This window comes from Bos mutus, chromosome 1, assembly GCF_027580195.1.
Source record: "Bos mutus isolate GX-2022 chromosome 1, NWIPB_WYAK_1.1, whole genome shotgun sequence".
Classification (NCBI taxonomy): domain Eukaryota; kingdom Metazoa; phylum Chordata; class Mammalia; order Artiodactyla; family Bovidae; genus Bos; species Bos mutus.
The window spans coordinates 147,438,704-147,458,523 of record NC_091617.1 but is presented as its reverse complement, the minus strand read 5'-3'; the positions used below and the strand labels follow the sequence as shown (position 1 = coordinate 147,458,523).

Here is a 19,820-nt window from a genome sequence, read left to right as displayed (position 1 = left end):
GCTTTTATCAGGAGCCTGGACTCTGGGTTGTGAATTCTGAAGGCAGCTCTGGTGTTGGCTGTTTGCTCCGTGGTGTCCGGGGCCTCAGCAGAACCAGACTAGACCGGCTGGAAATGACTCAACAGCTCGGGGCAGGATTCCCCAGGGTCTGATGGTGGCCATCTCTGGGACCCAGTGGGAGCTTCTTCCCTGTTCTCTCCATGAGATCCCTGCAGGCGGGTCCCTGGGGCTTCCTACACCCTGGCCCGGGGTTCAGACAGCAAGGGTCCCAGAAGAGCCAGGCAAAGCAAGCTGTAATCTCCTACCCAATTAAAAAAAATAACGTATTGAGGCGAAATTCATATAATGTAAAATGAACCGTTTCTAAGTGAACAATGCAGTATATTCTCAGTGCTGAGCAAACATTGCGTCTTCACAGTTCCAAAACACCTCCCTTTACTAAAGGCAAGTCCCTTACTTGTGTCTCCCATTGTCCCCTTTCTTCAGCCACTAGCAATCCCCAATCCACTGTCCGTCTCCATGGATTTACCAATTCTGGATATTTAATACCAAGGGACTCACACGTAGGTGACCTTTTGTGTCTGGCTTCTCCCATTTACCGTGATGTTTCAGAGTATGTACCCCCTTTTATAAGCAAGTCTCAGAGGTCACCCGGGGTCACTTCCTCCACAACCACAGGCCACCTAGGTTCCTAGGAGGGAGATGTGGCCCTAAGTCGCAGTGGGGTCGATGTCACATTGTAGACAGAGCCCAAGGAACAAGGATTCTGGCGCCGCTGACCTGCCCAGCACCAAGCAGTCACCTAAGCTGTTTCCATGTGCCTAGTCTATGGACACAAAGTGAGGTGTTAGTCACAACCAGGGCTTCCTCGCGTCTGCCCGAGAGCGTATGACTCTAAAAGTGAGGTGTTAGTCACAACCAGGGCTTCCCCGTGTCTGCCCGAGAGCGTATGACTCTAACAGCTGACCTCAGCCACCAAGATACATAAGAAATATTTTTTTTATTTTCTACTAACTGAACTTAGGTAATTTTCCTCTTGATCCCTGTTTCCTAATGGCAGAAAACTTTTGGACAAATTAGGTTCAGTGATAGCTTAGTCCTCTCGTCACTGAATCTGTCATCCAGGCGTGTCCACCCTCCCATCCCTCTGGGGTGGACTTTGGGCTCTTGGCTTCCATGGGGGATGTTGGTGGGAAGGAAGGGCTCCACTTCAGGCTCTGGCAGTCCTGTGTCAGATTCACCATACATGTGCGCTTTCACTGGCTGTGGCCACAGAGGGGGGCTGGCACGGGGGTCCCACTGGCCTGCACCCTCCACATGGCTTCTGCCGAAGTCCCACATCTTCTTCCGGCCCACACTGGCATGCTGATGGTCCAGGAGCCTCTAAGGCACTGCATCTACCACCTGCCTCCCTGGGTACCACCTAGACCCTATCTCCTAGGGCCAAGGGCCATCAGGGGGGTCCTGAACTCCCAGCACAGCCAGCTGAGAAGTGGGCTTTGTACCCTCTACTGTCTGATCTCCAAACAACAAGCAAGGGATCCTCCTCCTCCAGGAATTGCCCTGAAGGTGTCACGGTGGATACGAGATCCTTCTCGGGGATCTACCTGAATCTCTGTGTCTCGGTCTCCCCACAGGCTCTATCTTCTCTCCCCGGGCCGGAGGATCTTATCTAGTTTGGGCATAGAAAATCCTGGCTCTGTGAGGATGAGCCCTCACCTTAGGCCTAGACTGCAGGTTTGCTGTTAGACTTGAAAACTCAGAGCCTGCTGTCTTTGTTCTTGGTTTTGGGGCCATGTTGTAGTCAGCTCAGCGGTTATAACAAAAAACCACAGGTTGGGCGGCTTAACCAATATGAGATTTATTTTCTCCTGTTGCTGGACCTCATTTAGCCTTAATTACTTCTTCGGAGGCCCTATCTCCAAATACAATACACTGCGGGTTAGGGCTTTGACAGGTTAATTTGGGAGGGACACAGACATTCAGTCTGGAACCCGCCCATAACAACCTCAGGTCTCGTATCCCAAGTGGGGAAGGGTCATGGTGCTGAGATGCAGGTGTAAGGGATGGGGTGCAGAACCAGCCATGTTTTACCTCCTTCCGTCATAGGTGTGCATCCTGAAAGCACAGGGAGCTAACTCTATCTGACTTCATTACTGGCCTGTCAGTGCCTCTAAGCCCCTGTTTCATGCCAGACACTCTCCTGAGGGCTGTGAACCCAAAAAATCGAAAGAGAAGTTTCTGGACCTGTCTGAGTTATGGTGCGGGAGGATGGTAGATCTCAGCATTATGAGGAGTGCTGGATAGGTGGGTCCACAGAAAGTTAAGAGAGGGGCCTGCCTGAGGGAGAAATTTATTCTGCTCCAGCCAAAGCCAAGGGATTCCATTCAAGAGAACAGACTTCTCAGATGACCTTTGCCCAACCTGAGGCAAAGGCTCCTTGACTCCAGGCACCAGTCCTCTCTGGAATCTTCTTTTAGGCCTCAGGGTCTCTCTGATGCCCAAGGTCACTGTAGTCACTTTGACCCACCCAGTTTGACCTACCATTGGCCAAAGTCGGCGCCTCTCCTGTTCCAGCCAAGGAGAATCCAGTCACCTTTGCCCAGGGCGGCTGCTCCTTCCCTGAGACCCAGCTGCTACCCGGCCCCTGTGGAGGCCTCAGGCTCCCTGTGCAGGGCCCAGATCTCTTTTCACACACATTAGTACATTTTTAACTGTGTCTTCCCCACCCTGGATACTCTGACTTCATGGCTTCTCTCATCAGTCTGGTGAGAGAGCATGAAAGAGGAATTAGGATGATGTTGGGTACTGATTATATACAGATGCCAAGAAAATTCCAGAAAGGATATCATCATCTGTACATTTGCAAATGATAGTATTAAGTGATATTTATTGAACATGTGCTTAGTTAATGCTATAAACATATTATACATATCAGCTGGCTCAGGGGTAAGAACCTGCCTGCCAATGCAGGAGACGCAAGAGACACAGGTTGGATCCCTGGGTCATGAAGATCCCCTGGAGGAGGGCATGGCAACCCACTCATTTTCTTGCCTGGAGAATCCCATGGACAGAGGAGACTGGTGGGCTTCAGTCCACAGGGTCACGCAGAGCCCGACACGACTGGAGTGACTTAGCACGCACATAATTCGGTGCAGCAGTTACTGTTACTAATTACTATTATTAGTCCCATTTCCCACATGTGAAAATGGAGGTACACAGAGATTAAATTAGAGATGAAGCCTCCAGAGGTTGCCCAGTTGCATGAAGTTGTTAAGCGGTAGAGCCAAGGTTAAACTTGGAGGCCAGCCTCCTGCCACAGTGCTCTTCGTGGCTCCACTCTGCTGTGTTTTACAGACAAGTTTTAAATACAATCTGTCATTGCCAGGCACATAAAGGCTATACAGATACCCATGTCAGTTCAGGACAGGGCTTGCTGCCAAAGGCATCATGAGAAAGCACTTGAGTTTCAGAGATCTTTGGGTTTTGGCAAGCAAATGTACTTCACGTGACATTTCTTTTAGTCCCCCAAAACTCTTATTATGAAGCACTGTTATTGTCCCCAGTTAGAGGTGATGAAATTGAGCCCAGAGTGGTCATCTATCTCATCCAAGATCTTACAAATTGTAAGTGGTAAAACTGGAAATAACTACACTACTGGTTTTTAGTGTGGTATAACTTCATGTTTTTAATAGCCCAAATGTCAGTAGTTTTGTTCATGTAAAACTATTGTCTTGGTAATTAAAAAAATCTGAACTCTGAGTCATCCACTCCTGAGGCATACCCAGAGTTTGGCCATAGTGAAATGTGTGCTCTTTTGAATGAAGAGATTCTGATTCCGAAGGCTCTGGCTCTGTCCTCCTCAGGTAAGCTCTTCTAAAGGATGTTGCTGTCATCCTAATTCCCTCACTCAGGGATTCCAGCTTTCTGTGTTTTTAAGGCACGTGTATTTCCCCCAGAGCGGCTGGGGACCTATCTATTCCAGAGTCCCTGCGGAATTCGTCTTAGGGGGTGCGTGATCGTGAAGCAGATAAGAGTGTGAGGTCAAGAGTGAGCGCAGGAAGAGGCCCGCTGGCCGCTTTGGTCCAGGCCTGGTGCTGCTGCCCTCAGGGCATCTTATTTTAACCAAGGTCTTCTTCCCAAAGACGTCACCAGAGAGGGGGCCCTCCCTGAAGAAGCAGAGTCCCAGGATGCGGTATAAAAGGTCCAGGCGGCCGGAGCTCTCCTTTCATGAAACCCCGGGACTTGTGACATGCTCACTTGGCTCCAGTCTCGCAACTAAAAGCCTTGAGGTCTGACTGAGCCCCGAGCCCATTCTCTGGGCCCCTGGAGCATCCCCACCTGCTGTCCCCACCCCCAGGCACTCCGGGTTCTGAACTGCTGTCTGTTCCCACCTTCTCTTCCCAGAAGCCCCGTGGTGCCTGGCGGGGTGGTGGCCGTGGACCGACATTACTTCCAAAACACCGGAGCGTACGACCTCTCCTGTCACTGCAGGGAGGCGGAAACCTCGAGCTGTCTCTTAAGGTACGTCCTGGGCCGCGGGAGGCCCCAGAGGTTCTCTGGAGCCATGGGTAGGGTCACAGCTTGGAGGTCAAGGATGCTGCTTCAGACAAACACAGAGTCATCATCAGGGAGGTGTCCCACCCTGCTTTCTCCCGCTCTGTCCTCTCTCTTGACTTCATCACAGTCTCCCTCCTGAACCCACTTGTTGAGCCCGCTCATAGGAAAAAGCATGTCTTCAGTCATCTCCGCCTGACGCAGAACTTCCTAGACGTCCTCCGAGGCCAGCAGCCTTAGCACCTGGAGAGTTTTCACCATGCCCACTGGCCGAAGCAAATGCCACACAGTTCTGTGTGCTTAGTTTGATCCGAACAACGTAATGGGGCTTCCCTTGTAGCTCAGTTGGTAAAGAATCCGCCTACAATGCAGGAGACCCAGGTTTGATTCCTGGGTTTGGAAGATCCCCTGGAGAAGGAAATGGCCACCCACTTCAGTATTCTTGCCTGGAGAATCCCATGGACTACAGCCTGTCAGGCTTCTTTGTCCATGGGGTCGCAAGAGTCAGACACGACTTAGTGACTAAACAACTTAATAAGTTAATAAGTATTTGTCCAAACAGCGTAGCCCCACTGTGCACCACACAATTTCTCAAGCCTTGGATCAGATTGGACCCACCACCCTCATTTCCTCATTGATTTTTAGCCTGGTTTTTCACCACAGCAACCCCTGAAAACCCAACCCAGCGAAGACATAGAGCATTGAAAGTACAGCAATCTGAGGCTGAAATCAGTTTGCAGAACATCCAACAGGTGTCATTGTGTTTCTCCTGAACGTTGGAAACAGCCCACTCAGCCGTCTGGGTTTGCTCTGGCACCCTGGGGTGCCTTGGCACACAGTTTGGAAAGCCCGTGGTTTGCCTGCTTGGTGCCTTTTGGTTCTGCCTATCCTAGGCAGGTTTTCGCTTTCCTCTTTATTCCCAAGTAGGGAATAAGAGACTTCCTGTCGGATGAACTCCAGGCACTTGGGAGTAGGAGTGAGTGGAGAGCAGGGAAACTCCCAGAAGTAGGAAAGACTGAGGAAAGCTTGCTTTGATCTCCACAGGAATGGCTTCTGGTAACTTTGCAGCAGGAGACTTCACAAACTTTTAGAGATTCCCTGGCCACTAGGGGTACTCTTTCTCCCCAGGAAGCAGCCTTGGGAGAGTCCAGGTGTTAACAGCACAGACGCATCCTCTAAGTGCTGAATCTGGGCATGTGTTTCAGGAGCAGGGCAGGGACATTCAGGCAGTTGCAGGGGTTCAGTTCAGTGGCTCAGTCGTGTCTGACTCATCGACCCCATGGAGTGCAGCATGCCAGGCCTCCCTGTCCATCACCAACTCCCGGAATTCACCCAAACTCATGTCCATTGAGTTGGTGATGCCATCCAACCATCTCATCCTCTGTCATCCCCTTTTCCTCCTGCCTTCAACCTTTCCCAGCATCAGGGTCTTTTCTAATAAGTCAGCTCTTTGCATCAGGTGGCCAAAGTATTGGAGTTTCAGCTTCAGCATCAGTCCCTCCAATGAACACTCAGGGTTGATTTCCTTTAGGATGGACTGGTTGGATCTCTTTGCAGTCCAAGGGACTCTGAAGAGTCTTCTCCAACACCACAGTTCAAAAGCATCAATTCTTCGGCGCTCAGCTTTCTTTATGGTCCAACTCTCACATCCATTCATGACCAGTGGAAAAACCATAGGCTTGACTAGACAGACTTTGTTGTCAAAGTAATGTCTCTGCTTTTTAATATGCTGTCTAGATTGGTCATAACTTCCCTTCCAAGCAGTAAGCGTATTATAATTTCATGGCTGCAGTCACCATCTGCAGTGATTTTCAGATCAGATCAGTCGCTCAGTCGTGTCCGACTCTTTGCGACCCCATGAATCACAGCACATCAGGCCTTCCTGTCACCACCAACTCCCAGAGTTCACTCAAACTTATGTCCATCGAGTCAGTGATGCCATCCAGCCATCTCATCCTCTGTCGTCCCCTTCTCCTCCTGCCCCCAATCCCTCCCAACATCAGAGTCTTTTCCAATGAGTCAACTCTTCGCATGAGGTGGCCAAAGTACTGGAGTTTCAGCTTTACCATCAGTCTTTCCAAAGAAATCCCAGGGCTGATCTCCTTCAGAATGGACTGATTGGATCTCCTTGCAGTCCAAGGGACTCTCAAGAGTCTTCTCCAACACCACAATTCAAAAGCATCAATTCTTCGGCGCTCAGCCTTCTTCACAGTCCAACTCTCACATCCATACATGACCACAGGAAAAACCATAGCCTTGACTAGACAGACCTTTGTTGGCAAAGTAATGTCTCTGCTCTTGAATATGCTATCTAGGTTGGTCATAACTTTCCTTCCAAGGAGTAAGCATCTTAATTTCATGGCTGCAGTCACCATATGCGGTGATTTGGGAACCCAGAAAAGTAAAGTCTGACACTGTTTCCACTGTTTCCCCATCTATTTCCCATGAAGTGATGGGACCGGATGCCATGATCTTTGTTTTCTGAACATTGAGCTTTAAGCCAACTTTTTCACTCTCCACTTTCACTTTCATCAAGAGGCTTTTTAATTCCTCTTCACTTTCTGCCGTAAGGGTAGTGTCATCTGCATATCTGAGGTTATTGATATTTCTCCCAGCAATCTTGATTCCAGCTTGTGCTTCTTCCAGTCCAGCGTTTCTCATGATGTACTCTGCATATAAGTTAAATAAGCAGGGTGACAATATACAGCCTTGACGTACTCCTTTTCCTATTTGGAACCAGTCTGTTGTTCCATGTCCAGTTCTAACTGCTGCTTCCTGACCTGCATACACATTTCTCAAGAGGCAGATCAGGTGGTCTGGTATTCCCATCTCTTTCAGAATTTTGCACAGTTTATTGTGATGCACACAGTCAAAGGCTTTGGCATAGTCAATAAAGCATAAATAGATGTTTTTCTGGAACTCTCTTGCTTTTTCCATGATCCAGCGGATATTGGCAATTTGATCTCTGGTTCCTCTGCCTTTTCTAAAACCAGCTTGAACATCTGGAAATTCACAGTTCATGTACTGTTGAAGCCTGGCTTGGAGAATTTTGAGCATTACTTTACTAGCATGTGAGATGAGTGCAATTGTGTGGTAGTTTGAGCATTCTTTGGCATTGCCTTTCTTGGGGTTTGAATGAAAACTGATCTTTTCCAGTCCTGTGGCCACTGCTGAGTGTTCCAAATTTGCTGGCATATTGAGTGCAGCACTTTCACAGCATCATCTTTCAGGATTTGGAATAGCTCAACTGGAATTCCATTACCTCCACTAGCTTTGTTCGTAGTGATGCTTTCTAAGGCCCACTTGACTTCAGTGATTTTGGAGCCCCCCAAAAATGAAGTCTGCCACTGTTTCCACTGTCTCCCGTTGTTGCCGGGGTGTGACCCCTCAACCCACAGGTCCTGGCCTGGGACCACCGCCCTGGTTCTCCCCACCTGTCCCCCTTGCCCAGAACTCTCAGATCAGGAAACTGTTCCACCCTGAGAACTAGCGTCACTGTGCACTCGTGATGCCCCAGGCATTTTGCCAGCTCCTCCCAGGGTCCCTCGCGTCCCACGTCCCTGGAGAGGAGCACAGAGATGTGTGTTTTCTCCTTTCCTGGCAGACCTGGCTCTGTGGGGGCTCCGTGGAAATCCTGCCCTGCTCCCGGGTGGGGTACCTCTACCAAAATGAAGATGCCCACTCCCAGCTTGAGCAGGAGGCCACCCTGCAGAACAAGGTCCGCATCGCTGAGACCTGGCTGGACTCCTTCAAAGAAACCTTCTACAAGCAGAGTCCAGAGGCCTTGTCCCTGAGCAAGGTAAGAGGGGGGAGCCCAGCAGAGGCTTCTGTGCCCACCCAGGGCCCCCTCCGCAGCTGGAGGCTGGGCCAGAAGCACCTCCCCTCTGCCTTGAAGGGCAAATAGAAGCTTCCAGCTGGTACTTCCATGGGGGCCCTCTCAAGGGGTTCCCTCTCCCGGTGGGGTTGTCCTCTGTCTCTCCCAGCGTCTGGGCGGGGCGGGGGGTGGGGGGAGCAGTGGGAGGGGGAAGTGCTCACAGCTCGAATCCCCGGATGTCTGTGGCCTCGAATCCCCGGATGTCTGTGGCCTCGAGTCCCCGGATGTCTGTGGCGCGGGGTCTGTCATCATGGGACAGTCTGTCATCACATCTAAGGCTGCGACCGTTCATCCTGGGCCCAGAGGAAAAACTGGGTGGGGAGTAATTGTTGAGATGGGCCCCGAGGGCCCTTTCATCCAGGGAAAGTGCTCAGGGCTATGCAATTACCCCAAGACGTGAAACAAATAGAAGCCTAAAGGTAAAGGACCTCCCCTCAAAGGCCCAGAAAAACAAACCCTTCAAACATTTGATTAAATGTCCACAAACAGGGCATTTTCAACTGGCCCACGACCACTCAGCACAGTTCTGCTGGCAGGACACGTGAACACTGCTTGGCGCGGGACGCGGCCCACGGTCACGCGCGCTGTCCGCCCCCCTCAGCTCCCTCCCAGACCCCGTCCCTCCCCTACGTGAGCTCTGATGTAAAGCCGCTTTCTTCATGCTGCCGCCTGTGTCTCCCCCCTCCCCAGGCTGAGAAGCCGGACTGCACAGAGCGCCAGCAGCTGCAGAGGAGGTTGGGCTGCCGGACCTTCCACTGGTTTCTGGCCAACGTCTACCCCGAGCTGTACCCACTGGAACGCAGGCCCAGGTTCTCCGGAAAGGCAAGGCATGAGAAAGACAAAGGGCAGAGGAGGAAACGGGCTGAGTGGCTTCCCCAGCCAGGGCCTGGCTCTCCCCCAACCCCGGGCGCCCAGGCCCGGCCCAGCGGGGCCTCCCTGAGGGATGGCTGGGCTGTGCTGCAACCCACCACAGGGCCCCTCACCCTGGGGTGCGTCCACCTCCTTCAGGAGGCCCGGCCCTTAGGATCGCTGGCTTGAGCTTGACCTCCCTCGCTTCTGTGGCCCCCACGTGGGCCTTGAGCGTCACTGCAGAGAGGGAAGGAGGGGAACGCTGCTGACAGAGGGCATCTTTGCGCGGAGGGTGGGATTCACCCCCGTGTGTCTGCTTACAGCTCCACAACACTGGACTGGGCTTCTGCGCGGACTGCGCGGGGCAGGAGGCGGCCCCGGGCTGTGCCGTGATGCTGGCCCCCTGCAGGGACGGTGAGCCGCAGCAGGTGGGTGGCCAGCGCTCTCAGACCCCCAGGGGGTCTTTGCCGGGGTGCCCCTCTCTTCCTCTGGGGGCCTCTCCTTTCCCGGGTCCCGCGTCCTTCACTATGCCTGGTCCCCCACTTTTGTGACCCGCCCCCCAACCTGTCCCCAGCCCCTAGCCCAGATGTGGAGCCGTCAGAGAAGGCGAGCCTCTGAGCTCAAGGGAAAGGGTCGGGCTGTTTAGCCAGTGCGTTCGGCTGACAGAAAAGGAAACAGAGACTTGGAGGGCGGCTAGCCCAGGGGTGACCAAGGCAGGTGTCTCCAGAATCGCGGTGGGTAAGGGGCAGTGGGCACAGGGAGGTGGGCAGAGGCTGTTCTCACTGAGGAGCGCCTGCCCCTGCCACATGCATGTCTCTTGTCTTGTGTGGAAGTGGATCCAGTATTACGAGATCATCCAAAAACATAAAAGACACTGGAAATCCAGAATTCATGAAAAAGACTCCCATTAAAAAAAAAAAAAAAAGTTTACTTACTGGCCAAGCCTCACAGTGTGCAGGATCTTACTTCCCCAACTAAGGATCAAACCCATGCCCCCTACAGGGGAAGCGTGGAATCCCCACCTCTGCCCTGCTAGGGAATTTCCTCTTTTTCTTTTTATTGGAGTGTGCTGCTGCTACTGCTGCTAAGACGCTTCAGTCGTGTCTGACTCTGTGCGACCCCATAGACAGCAGCCCACCAGGCTCCCCCATCCCTGGGATTCTCCAGGCAAGAACACTGGAGTGGGTTGCCATTTCCTTCTCCAATGCATGAAAGTGAAAAGTCAAAGTGAAGCCGCTCAGTCATGTCCGACTCTTGGCGACCCCATGGACTGCAGCCCACCAGGCTCCTCCGTCCATGGGATTTTCCAGGCAAGAGTACTGGAGTGGGGTGCCATTGCCTTCTCTATTATTGGAGTGTAGTTGATCTACAATGTTGTCTTAGCTTCTGGTGTATAGCAAAGTGATTCAGTTCTACATATATACATATTTATATTCTTTTTCGGATTCTTTCCTGTTGTAGCTTATTACAGGACATTGAATATAGATCCCTGTGCTATACAGTAGGGCCTTGCTGTTTATCTATTTTATGTATAGTAGTTCGTGTCTGCTAATCCCAAACTCCTAATTTATCTGTTCCCCCACCTTTTTCCCTTTGGTAAGCATAAATTTGTCTTCTCTGAATGTGGGTCTGTTCCTGGTTTGTAAACATGCTAACTGAAGTAAGTCAGAGAAAGACAAATACCTTAAGATATCTCTTATGTATGGAATCTAAAAGATGATGCAAATGAACTTATTTACAAAATGGAAAAGTTCATCATTTAAATTAAAAATCTATAATTGGAGATCAAAGAAAACTTATGTGCAGACAAATTCCCACCAGGGCACTTTTTCAAAACCAGTTCAAGACCAGTTCAAGACCATTAGCCAACTAGAACCAGAGACAGGGACAGCGGGTTACCAAGCAGGGTCTGTGGGCACAGAAGCCCCGAGGGAGCGAGGAGACCCCAGAAAGCGCCCCCCGTTTACAGCGGTGCCTCAGACCTGTGACTGTGACTGTTCCTGAGATTCCGAGCTGCTGGCACTGAGTCCTGCCCGAGTAGATACGCTGCGTCTTTCAGGCATTTAATACGGACCTCTGGGGGCCAAGACTTCCAGGCCAGAGGGGGCTCTTAGGGCAACACAACAGCCGTGTGTGTGTGTGTGTGTGTGTGGTGGGAGAAAGGGCTGGATTTGGGCAGACAGCCTCGTGGCCTCAGCGCCCCCGCCCCACTTGCCGGAGGAGGGGTCACCCAGCTGGCTGCAGGTCTCCGAGGAGCAGCTTCATTCAGCACTCAGCATGTGGTCTGTGAAACTCCTTCCTCAGGGAAAAGGACTTGCACTCCACAGTCAGAAGGGAGGCAGAGGGTGGAAATGCCCCTGGGGAAGGGAGGGGAACAGCTCTCCAGGGGCGGGTGCACTGGAGACCGTCTGTCCACGGATTCTTGGGGGCTCCCTCCGCAGCGAGGCTGGACCCCGGGGTAGCCGGAAGGGCTGGCCACCCCAGGACAACAGAAGCTTATGACCCGCTGCTGCTGCTGCTGTGGCTGCTAAGTCGCTTCAGTCGTGTCCGACTCTGTGACCCCGGACAGAGCCCACCAGACTCCTCTGTCCATGGTATTCTCTAGGCAAGAATACTGGGGTGGGCTGCCATTTCCTTCTCCAGCTTATGACCCGAGGCGCGGCCAAAGAGGGACGGTGAACACGACCGGGGCAGGCACTCTCCCACAGGGGGAGGGTCTCCTTGACCTGAGGTCCTGCAGGTGGGCGCACGCGGCTGGCGGGACAGACTAGGAGATCCTCGCCGAGTGAGGGGGAGGTTAGAGGCAGAGGGTGCTTCCAGCATCATGTGGGCTCCTGGCTTATCAGGAAGGGCTTCTGTGGGAGGGTATTTCTTCTCTTCAAATTCCCATCACACAAATACCTGCCCAGGTAATGGGACGCCCCTGTGACTTTGGCCGAGGGTTGGGGGGGTTCACTTCTTTTCACAGCTTGGATGATATCCTAAAAAGTCTAGCCCACCCCCAAGTCTTTCTGCTTTGAGCCTGTGATGGGGCTGTTGCATTAAGCTCTTCTACCCCAAAGGCCTATATTAAAAGCGAACAATAAAGTGTGAGTTCCTGGAGATACTGAGTCAGATAAGCCCCCGAGAGCCTGGGGCCAAAGCAAGAAAATGCTTTCAAGGGTTCAGCCCTGCAGGCAGGACCAGCGAGGCTCTGGGACCCCAGGCGAAGGCCTTGGGCCCGCAGGGCTTGTCGGGAAGCAGGCAATCAGGATCCCTTTGTCCCCTTCTGGTTTTACTGTCTACCAGTGTTCTAGAATCACCAATGGGCACTCCTGGCCCAGAGGACAGAGAGAGAGCGGTAGGTGAGGAGGCTTTATGACCGTGGACGCACCTCACCTTCTGGCTGTGTGACTTCAGGCAGGCTTCTTAACCTCTCTGGGTCTTGGTTTCCTCATCTGCAAGTAGGGATAATGGTCTCCCTCATGCAAGAGGAATGTTAGGTTTGGGAGTTAAGATTCTTGGGCTTCCCTTGTAGCTCAGTTGGTAAAGAATCTGCCTGCAGTGCAGGAGTCCTGGGTTCGATTCCTGGGAAGAGTCCCCTGGAGAAGGACATGGCAACCCACTCCAGTATTCTTGCCTGGAGAATCCCATGGACAGAGGATCCTGGTAGGTTCCCAGTCCCCAGGGTCGCAAGAATCAGACCCAACTTAGTGACTAAACCACCACCAAGATTCTTGGTGGGAAGGTGGGGATTAGCAACGGCTTCTGTATCAAGAAAAACTGTGAACTTGCTAAGCTGAAACCACCATATGTTGTATTAAGAATAAGAAGAAACACACTCTTTTATGTATAAGGAACTAAGTTTATAGCAAAGAGAAATCTCCAGGGACCCTCACAAAACACAGGGCATCCTGCATGGCTTCACCTGGAAGTGAAAGGAAAGTGAGGGTCGCTCAGTCCTGCCTGGCTCTTTGCGACCCCGTGGACTATGCAGTCCATGGACTTCTCCAGGCCAGAAGACTGGAGCGGGTAGCCTTTCCCTTCTCCAGGGGATCTCCCCAGCCCAGGCATTGAACCCAGGTCTCCCGCATTGGAGGCGGATTCTTTACCAGCTGAGCCACCAGGGAAGCCCAAGAATACTGGAGTAGGTAGCCTATCCCTTCTCCAGCGGATCTTCCCAACCTGGGAATTGAACTGGGATCTCCTGCATTGCAGGTGCATTCTTTACCAGCTAAGCTATGAGGGAAGCCTGATGGCTTCGCCTATGTTGCGGTAAATAGAATAAGGGAGAAGACTGTCAGAATGTATAAATGTGAGTGTCACGGTAACTGGAGTGCGGCGGTGTCAGAGGTCAGGGCTAGTCCAGCTTGGTATCTGTGAACCTGACTATGAGACAGAGCCTTGTTGACTCCAGCGGAATCTGAAGCTTGCCCCCAGACCTCGGCCCTGTTGCGGTGAGCTCTCCTTCCCTTATCCAGCTTTGGACAGGGTCTCCTTCTAGCGGTGCTAACGGCCATTCCCCTGTCCCAGCGCCTGGAGCACACAGGCCGGAGCACCATCCGCTATGGCGGCCCAGGGCACCTGTGCTTTGACGTCAGGCGAGAGCAGGTGATTCTCCAGAACTGCACCGAGGGGGGCCGTGCCATCCACCAGCAGCACTGGGACCACCAGGAGGTGAGTGACCCACCCAGGAGGAGCTCACGGGGCCGCTGGCGGGCACGTGTCTGCCTCTTCCGAGAGGTCAAGTATTACCGCACAAGCCTGTGTCCCTGGGGCTGAACTTAGTGGCTTGGCACTAAGGCCTCGGAGGGCGGTGAAGCCAACCTTGCAGCCGAGTTATCCGCCAGCATCCAGAAAGGTACTAATTTCCCAGGTCTCTGTGTCACTCAGTCTTCATGCACTGGAAAGTGGAGACCCCCTAGCTTTAAAGTTTATCCGCTTTAGGCCTCGAGTAGGACTGTGGGGCATGTTACAGACACTGTCAAACCCCGTCGGTGGTGTGCTTTTAGGAGCAGAGGAAAGGCCCACCTCCTGTTCCACAACCAAATAGATGATGGTGTAGATCGTACTTTCTTCCTTTGCTAATTTCGTGCTGAGCGTTTCATCATTTTCATAAGACTTGAATTCCCGTTACCCCAGAGAGAGGCTCTAGCTCCTTTCTAGAGGTCAGCATCCAATAAAGAGGAACTAGGAGGAGTCTAAGTATTTAGGCAGAGTGAGCACTTTAAGGGTTGGAAGGAGACAGTATTAACAACTGTCTACATTGTTTTTCCTTCACCTCAAATCCCTTCTGACGTGAGCTAGGGTGTAAGGACATGAAAAAACAAATTAATACACACATCTTTTTAAAATGTCTTATCTTCACCTTTTGCTTAGAAATAGTGGAGGTTAAATAACTAATCAGAACTCCATGCATCAGTGCTCTTAAAGCAGGCTGTGAAAGAGGAAAATCATATAGTCTAAGACTTAAGCTGAACTCACAAGAAATGTTGAGAACAAAGCTCTTGGGTTTCTGGTGACAGGTGAGCCCAGGGCTCAGGGGGCCACACGTGCTCAGAGAATTCGTGGAAACCAAGTTAAGGCCCTTTATGAATGATCATAAAGGATCATTCTAAGCAAGGCCTCTGGATAAGATAGATTTAGAAACCGCATTTAAGCATAATGTATAAAAGATTAGTGACTAAGATATACCCAGCATCTTTCAGGCATTAGAAAGTAAGACTTTAAAAAAGTATTCTCATCCAGCCATAAAAAGAAATGAGGTACTGTTCATAGCAACACTATTCACAATAGTCAAGAGGCGGAAGCAACCCAAGAGTCCAGTGATTGATGAATAAATGAACAAAATACGCTATGTGCATACAATGGAATATTATTCCATCTTAAGGAAGAAGGAAATCCTGTCATTTGCTTCAACATGGGTGAAACTTGAAGACATTATTCTAAGTGAAATAAGCCGGTCACAAAAAGGCAAGTACTGTATGAGTACACTTAATATGAGGTGCATAGAGAAGTCAGACTCATACAAACGGAAAATAGAACGGTAGTTACCTGGCCCGAGGGGAAGCGGGGAAAGGGAAGTTCTCATTCAATGGGTATTGAGTTTCCGTTTTGAAAGAAGAAAAAGTTCTGGAGATCTGTCTCATCACAATGTGAACATACTTAACACAAATACATTTTACACTTAAAAATGGTTAAGGTGGGAAGTTTTATCTTACATATTGTTGCCGTTTAGTTGTGAAGTTGTGTCTGACTCTTTTGCAACCCCACGGACCCTAGCTCACCAGGCTCCTCCGTCCATGGGATTTCCCAGGCAAGGACACTGGAGTGGGTTGCCATGTCCTTCTCCAGGAGATCTTCCTGACCCAGGGATCCAACCTGTGCCTGCTGCTCGGCAGGTGGATTCTTTACCTCTGAGCCACCTGGGAAACTTAGGGCTACATAAATTATATTACATAGTAGCCAAAATACTCCAATTCCCTATCAGGCCAGCGGACAACCCTTTCATCGTTCTCTTAATGACTAGCACGAATTCTAGGTATTTCTTTCTTTGCTGACTGATTGTGAGGGTCTGACTAGTTTTCTTTATATATACATTTTTCCTTTTCTTCTCTCCTTTCAGAATGGAATGATTGTTCACATTCTCTCTGGGAAATGCATGGAAGCTGTGGTGCAGGAAAACAATAAAGATCTGTACTTGCGTGAGTGTGACGGAAAAGCCAGCCAGCTGTGGCGATTTGACAGCGTCAGCACCGTGGATGAACGGTGAAGGCCACCCTCTGAAGGAACACAGAAACGTGGCCGTCGCAGCCCAGCCCAGGGGAACTGCAGCGGCACGTGCCGTCCATGAAGCGGGCCGTTTACGTGTGTGCGGTGGCGAGAGCAGAAACGCAAGCTCCATGCGTGAATACGGAAAGTCTTTTCTTCCCGCCCCTTATTTCACAGGCCACTGTCTCTTTTAGACAAAAAATATGGACCCACTGTCTCCTTGTCTTCATCACTGGTAGATGATCATGGCATGGTACAGAAGATTCTTGTTTTTTCCCCCCACTGAGCACTGTACAATTCCTTTTATCTCTGACTAAGAAGAAGGGGCTTCTCTGGTGGCTCAGTAGTAAAGGATCCACCTGCCAATGCAGAAGAAGTAGGTTCCATCCCTGGGTTGGGAAGATCCCCTGGAGAAGGAAGCAGCAACCCACTCCAGTATTCTTGCCTGGAAAATTCCATGGACAGGGGAGCCTGGCAGGCTGGAGTCCATGAGGTCGTAAAGAGCTGGACACGACTGAGCGACTAAGCAGCAGCAACAGAGGACAGAGGCCTGGCAACACCTTCAGGACGCAAGATTCCTACTGATCAGTTTATTCTAAACTGCCTTACCCTGGACTGTCCGGTGTTGACAACCATAAAAATTAAAGTGTGAAGAAGGTACAAAGTTCTGACATCCAAAAACTTGAGAATAAGTTTATGAAGACAAATTTCATGTTCATTGGTTGAACCATAGCTCAGATGAAGGAAGCAAGCTACTCAGAGAAAACAGGATTACAGAGACTTTTACCCACTTTTCAGCTCAGCCTAGCAACTGCAGAGAGTCAGTAGACCTGGAGTAAGATGTTTTCATGTTAATGAGAATTTTCTTGGGACTTTCTACCTCCATTCACCTTTGCCCTCACTGTTCTCTAGCTTGATTAACTATAATCAGATTCTCATGCAATACGCTTCTCTATAGTCATTGATGTTGGGTCAGCTTAGACTGAACACTCCCACTAAAAGGAAGTGTGTACAGTTGAGAAACTCCTGATGTCCTGTTACCAAGTTTGCGTTGACTGGATCAGAACAAGCAACTTTTGCAAAGAGGCAAATCTCCCTGGGAGGGAACTGCCAGCATCTGAGTCAAAATTCCTTTGAGAGGAACTAGAGTGGGGTGTTGATGTCCATGAGGTTGAAAGGGCTGGGTCTGAACCCCCAGGAAATGTCTGGTTACCCACAAAGAGGCCCACGTCTGAACATTCAGCCATAGGAAGAACACATCTTCCTCAGGGCAGAGTCCATGCTGGTGAAAGCCGGATGTCTCTCTTGCTGTGACTTGGCCCACCTAGATGGGACTTAAGGGTTGTTGAGTGGGGTTGGTTCTGTGATTAAGAGGTGGTGCCCATTTCTCTTCCAGATGGAGTTCCCTCTTCACACGGTCAGCATATGAATCTCCCCTCAAAGATGCTGGTCTCCTCTGGGCTGTCTCGGGATGCAGTGTGTTTCAGATAACAAACACTGAGCAGGAAGTGAGGGCTTCCAAAAAATATCCGTCATACTGCGCATCTCTTCTCCACCTGTTGAGGTTAATGGCACGCTGTATTTTTCCTTCCTCAGAATATACTCTAGACTTGGGCAAAGAGCCACTGGCCACATGTGGCTATCTAAACATAAATTCATTAAAATTAAAGAAAATTTAGGCTCAGTTCCTCAGTAGTACTGGCCACATTTCAAGGACTCAAGAGCCACTGTGTTGGAGAGCACAGATAAAAGCTCTCCATCCAATAGCTCTCCATTTCATTCCATCATGAAAACAGGCCTGTGGGATAGCACTGATCTAGACAGATTCATCATCCCATGGAAAGAAGAGATTCAGCCACCATCTTCTTCTTTCAGACTTGTTTATGTTCAACACAAATTCTCCTAATATCCTGAGGCCGAGACAGAGCTAAAAATTCTCACATGACAACCTTGGGAAGGGTGTTAATCATTAAAAAATAAAAGCTAAACTAGACTTCTATTTTAAAAATGAACATTGGTATTGGCATTGTTTGGTATTTAAAGTTGCTGGAATAAATTAATATAATTAAATGAAAGGCTGAATTGAATTGTATAAGTTGTGCTTGACAGTAATTTACAAAAGGACCCAGATGGCTTATTGCTTAATTGGTTGAACAAAGTAAGAATGTGGTGTTTCTTGCTTCCTTAAACATCCCCATGATTTATTACTTTATTACAGAAATGGCTGTCAACTCAGTCCCTGGCTGGTACTTAAAGACCCTTAATTTAAACAAAACAGATGCCTCCACTTAATTCTCAAAGAAATTCAACCTTCTCCTCATCATAGGGTAATAGTATTCAAATCCTCTCCTCTATGGACTCAGTTCTGATTTTATCTACAGCGATCAATTTAAAAGTAGAGAAATCTGGCAGTCAGAAGATTTGATTCCCAAGAGTTTCACTCGTCCATCTGAATTTTGTAAGACTTTATTGTTTGGGTTTTAAGACTGAATTCACCATCATTAGTAAGCAATGATCTAGATAGATTCATCATCCCATGGAAAGAAGAGATTCAACCACCATCTTCTTCTTTCAGACTTGTTTATATTCAACACAAATTCTCCTAATATCCTGAGGCTGTCCCGCTGTGGGGACAGAGAGTTTTCAGCCAACAATGTTAGAATCAAACACTCTTTGTGCTATGTCACAATGAAAGCAGATGTCATCCCTAGAGGGGCCCTGATCTATTTCCTCTTTGGTCTCAATGCATTAATCCCACTGGCCAATTTAGAATCGCAACTCCCACGAACATCAGAAAGTCCCCCAGGCCCGAGCTGATGGTGTGTCAGTCACTGTGCCAGAATTTGACATCATTGGAGGTCACGTTATCACGCCCACCTCAAGGGGAGCCTTCCGCTTTGCACTGAGAGGCCATGAAAAAGCCAGTTGGGCACCAAACGACCTGGGACCAGTCACTAAATCTGGACACTGCCGTGGGCGGCTTGATGGGCACAGCCCTACAGATTGTGGACGCTGTTTATGCTTGTTCTGTAAAGGCTCTGTTAGAAATGCCGCTTGTTGGGCCAAAGCCCAAAGCGCCTACAAGTCCTGCCCTGATTCTTCAAACACCTGGATTTGGGCATATTTTCAATAATTATGTTGAGCACAATAACCAAGGAGGTGATATTTCCAGGATTCTAGAACCCTATTTCCAGTCTCCAATGTTTCTGCAATCTCCTGGTGGCTCAGATGGTAAAGCATCTGCCTACAACGTGGAAGACCCAGGTTCCATCCCTGGGTCGGGAAGATCCCCTGGAGAAGGAAATGGCAACCCACTCCAATACTCTTGCCTGGAAAATCCTATGGATGGAGGAGCCTGGAGGGCTGCAGTCCGTAGGGTTGCAAAAAGTCGGACACAACTGAGCGACTTCACTTCACTTTATTTCAATGTTTCTGCAGTTTCAACCTCCTCTTCTGTGAAATGTGCTGTTTAAATAGGGAAGTGTGTCCTTAGCATGGCTTTAATATTGTGAGGATCTTTGCTGATGTGGTAGTTCTTTGCACAGGTCTGGGATGTTGATATTTTCTCATCACCAAAGTCTCTATGTTATACCAATATGCTTTGCTCTCATGAATCAAAGCAGGTCACCTGATTCTTTTGGGTTAAGAACGGAGTCGACATGGTTCCTTGACTCCCAGTGATAGTTTACAAGCTCAGCCCGAAGAGATCAGCGTCATGTTTGAAAATTGTTGTTGTTCAGTTGCTAAATTGTGTCCAACTCTTTGCAACCTCATGGACTGCAGCATGCCA

The 19,820-nt window shown here is 49.9% G+C and overlaps 1 protein-coding gene across 1 annotated transcript in view; it reads left to right on the top strand.

Moving 5' to 3' along the window:
* GALNT15 (polypeptide N-acetylgalactosaminyltransferase 15) overlaps positions 1–18,152 on the top strand; it is a 47,097-nt gene extending 28,945 nt beyond the window's left edge. The window contains 7 exon segments of the mRNA XM_070377127.1: positions 4,408–4,475; positions 4,478–4,524; positions 8,162–8,356; positions 9,122–9,253; positions 9,604–9,708; positions 13,793–13,936; positions 15,885–18,152. Of these exon segments, the coding sequence (XP_070233228.1) occupies positions 4,408–4,475; positions 4,478–4,524; positions 8,162–8,356; positions 9,122–9,253; positions 9,604–9,708; positions 13,793–13,936; positions 15,885–16,031 (838 nt within the window). The 3' untranslated portion in view covers positions 16,032–18,152.
* Positions 18,153–19,820: the final 1,668 nt, after the last annotated feature.